Consider the following 2,117-nt stretch of genomic DNA (forward strand, 5'->3'; position numbering starts at 1 on the left):
TACTGACAGCCTTTGGTATGCCAGACCAGGAACTGTAAATTTCAGTAATTGCCTTAACCATCGATGAACTACTCTCACCATGTAAACTGGACATTGGTCATAAACGAGCATCACTGGGCCGGGAGGGATAGGGACAATTTCTCTCTTTGAGGAAATCGAGGAAACCTGTCTTTCTCGTATATTTCGACTACCGTAAGTTTATTAGCGTTCAATATTATTACTCAAATTGTAAAAAAAAAATAATAAGGAAACAAGTTGTAGCGGCGACCCTAAATGCAGTGTTAGTCAGTAAGGAGGTCATTGGTTCTGTCAGTGAGAGCCAGTCACATTCTGTGGCTATGAGAAGACAGCCAATCCTCGAGTACCGAAGCCGATGTGGACGGTCAGTGGTGCTAAGACCATATCATTCCTGGACTGCACTCTTCATCGTGATGAACCACCATGACACCCAGCTCACGCGGCGTGCCTGCATCATTGCTCTGCACGAGGAGGGTAAAAGCAGTAGGGGCATCGCACAGCGAGTGGGGTGCTCAAGATCTTGCGTCCAGAAGTGGATCGAGCGTTGGCATCACACTGGAAATTTGAATGACCTGGGTATGCTGGTAACAATCTATTTTGATTAAGGGTCTTCATTAATTATGCCTGCAAATTTCCGAATGTGTAAAGCACATATTTTGGCAAAGAAAAAATCATCTGAGTACTCATTTTGATGGGAAATTAAGATTATTGTTTCTCTGATCGTCCGTATGATCATTTTGTTGTAGATCACAAGAAAGTGTATAATATGTAGTATTGTCTATACATCAAAATCCCCGTAGGGGGTACTATTACTTATGGGTTATTGCACCCTTACGGACCCCAGCCACACCCTTTCAGTTCTTAATTAAACTGTTCCTCCTCTCTTTGTTTCCATCTAGCTGCTGTCCCCTCTTCTTTGAATATCTCTTCCTCATTATACAGGGTCTTCCAGACTTAGGGCGGTCTTCCCGCTGCTTAACTTATACATAAAATTAATGGCCTATTTTATTGGTGTATTGAGAGAGGAGACCTCGGTCGCGAGTCACTAGTCAGGAGGAAGACCAGCGGATCATTCAGGCAGCTGAAAATGACCCGTTTACAAATGCAAAGGCGATCAGGGAAGAGTTGTCGTTGGAAGTGTCAGCGGAAACTGTTCGTCGTAGGCTACATCAGGCAGGCATCCACCACCGAGAGCTGGCCAAGAAAGAGCAACTCACCGACACACACCGCACTGCCAGGCTGGCCTTTGCTCTGCAGTTTAAAGACAAGGGGATGGAGTTCTGGGAGAGGACCATCTTCACAGATGAGAAGTAGTTCTCTTCCAGCAACCATGGCAATATACATTTATGGAGAAAGAACTCTACGAGGTAAAGGTTAGAACTTTTAAGTAACTACAATATTTAATAGAATGTTCTAATGTTAATCACAGTTGCACAGTCTACTTTATACATATTGCAGCATTACTTGTTCCTATTTTTTGCCATATGTAAGCATCTCGCAGTCACAAAAGCTAGTCCGTGGAAAAAAAAGTAATTTAACTACTCTTGCTTCGTCATGCTGCTACCTTATTGTTCGTTGATAAGCAGGTATCTAAATTATGAAATACAATAAACTACACAACACTCAGATTACGGAACCCAGGTGTTAACCACTATTTGACACACGACTAAAATGTAGATAGTAAACCTCGCTATCAACTAATGAGCATCGGCATCCATGAACTAGCAACTGCAAAGACAATATTGGGCAGCACACACTTGAACCAAAACTAGTTGCCATACAGCATTTTAATAGGAATTTCTCTGCTGGAAGAAAATCCTATGTTTTACAAAGCAATAATGGGTTTTCTACTGTGGTAGGAATTATATTTAGTTAATTTATTAATTTAACACTTTTAAGTTCTCTTTGACTTGCTGCATAAGAATATTGTATGGGTCATCCTTCATTAAACTGTCAATGATTGTAGACTGTTTATCCATAAAGTTCATTAAGCTTCCCAACTGAGTACACATAACTCGTATAATACTAATCTACCGATGTATCGTATATTTGGCATATCTTGTGTGAATTTATTGGTTAACAACCTGGTATAAATTTGG

The 2,117-nt window shown here is 41.0% G+C and overlaps 1 protein-coding gene across 1 annotated transcript; it reads left to right on the forward strand.

Annotated features, from left to right (window-relative positions):
- Positions 1 to 338: 338 nt before the first annotated feature.
- LOC145396550 (uncharacterized) lies at positions 339 to 1,332 on the forward strand. Its single transcript, XM_080269926.1, has 2 exons — positions 339 to 602; positions 1,042 to 1,332. The coding sequence occupies exons 1-2, from the start codon at positions 339 to 341 to the stop codon at positions 1,330 to 1,332; spliced, it is 555 nt and encodes a 184-aa protein (XP_080126052.1).
- The last annotated feature ends 785 nt before the right edge of the window (positions 1,333 to 2,117 follow it).

Source organism: Coenobita brevimanus, chromosome 38 (genome assembly GCF_032717465.1).
Source record: "Coenobita brevimanus isolate Jiangsu-jjx chromosome 38, ASM3271746v2, whole genome shotgun sequence".
NCBI classification, from domain to species: Eukaryota; Metazoa; Arthropoda; class Malacostraca; order Decapoda; family Coenobitidae; genus Coenobita; species Coenobita brevimanus.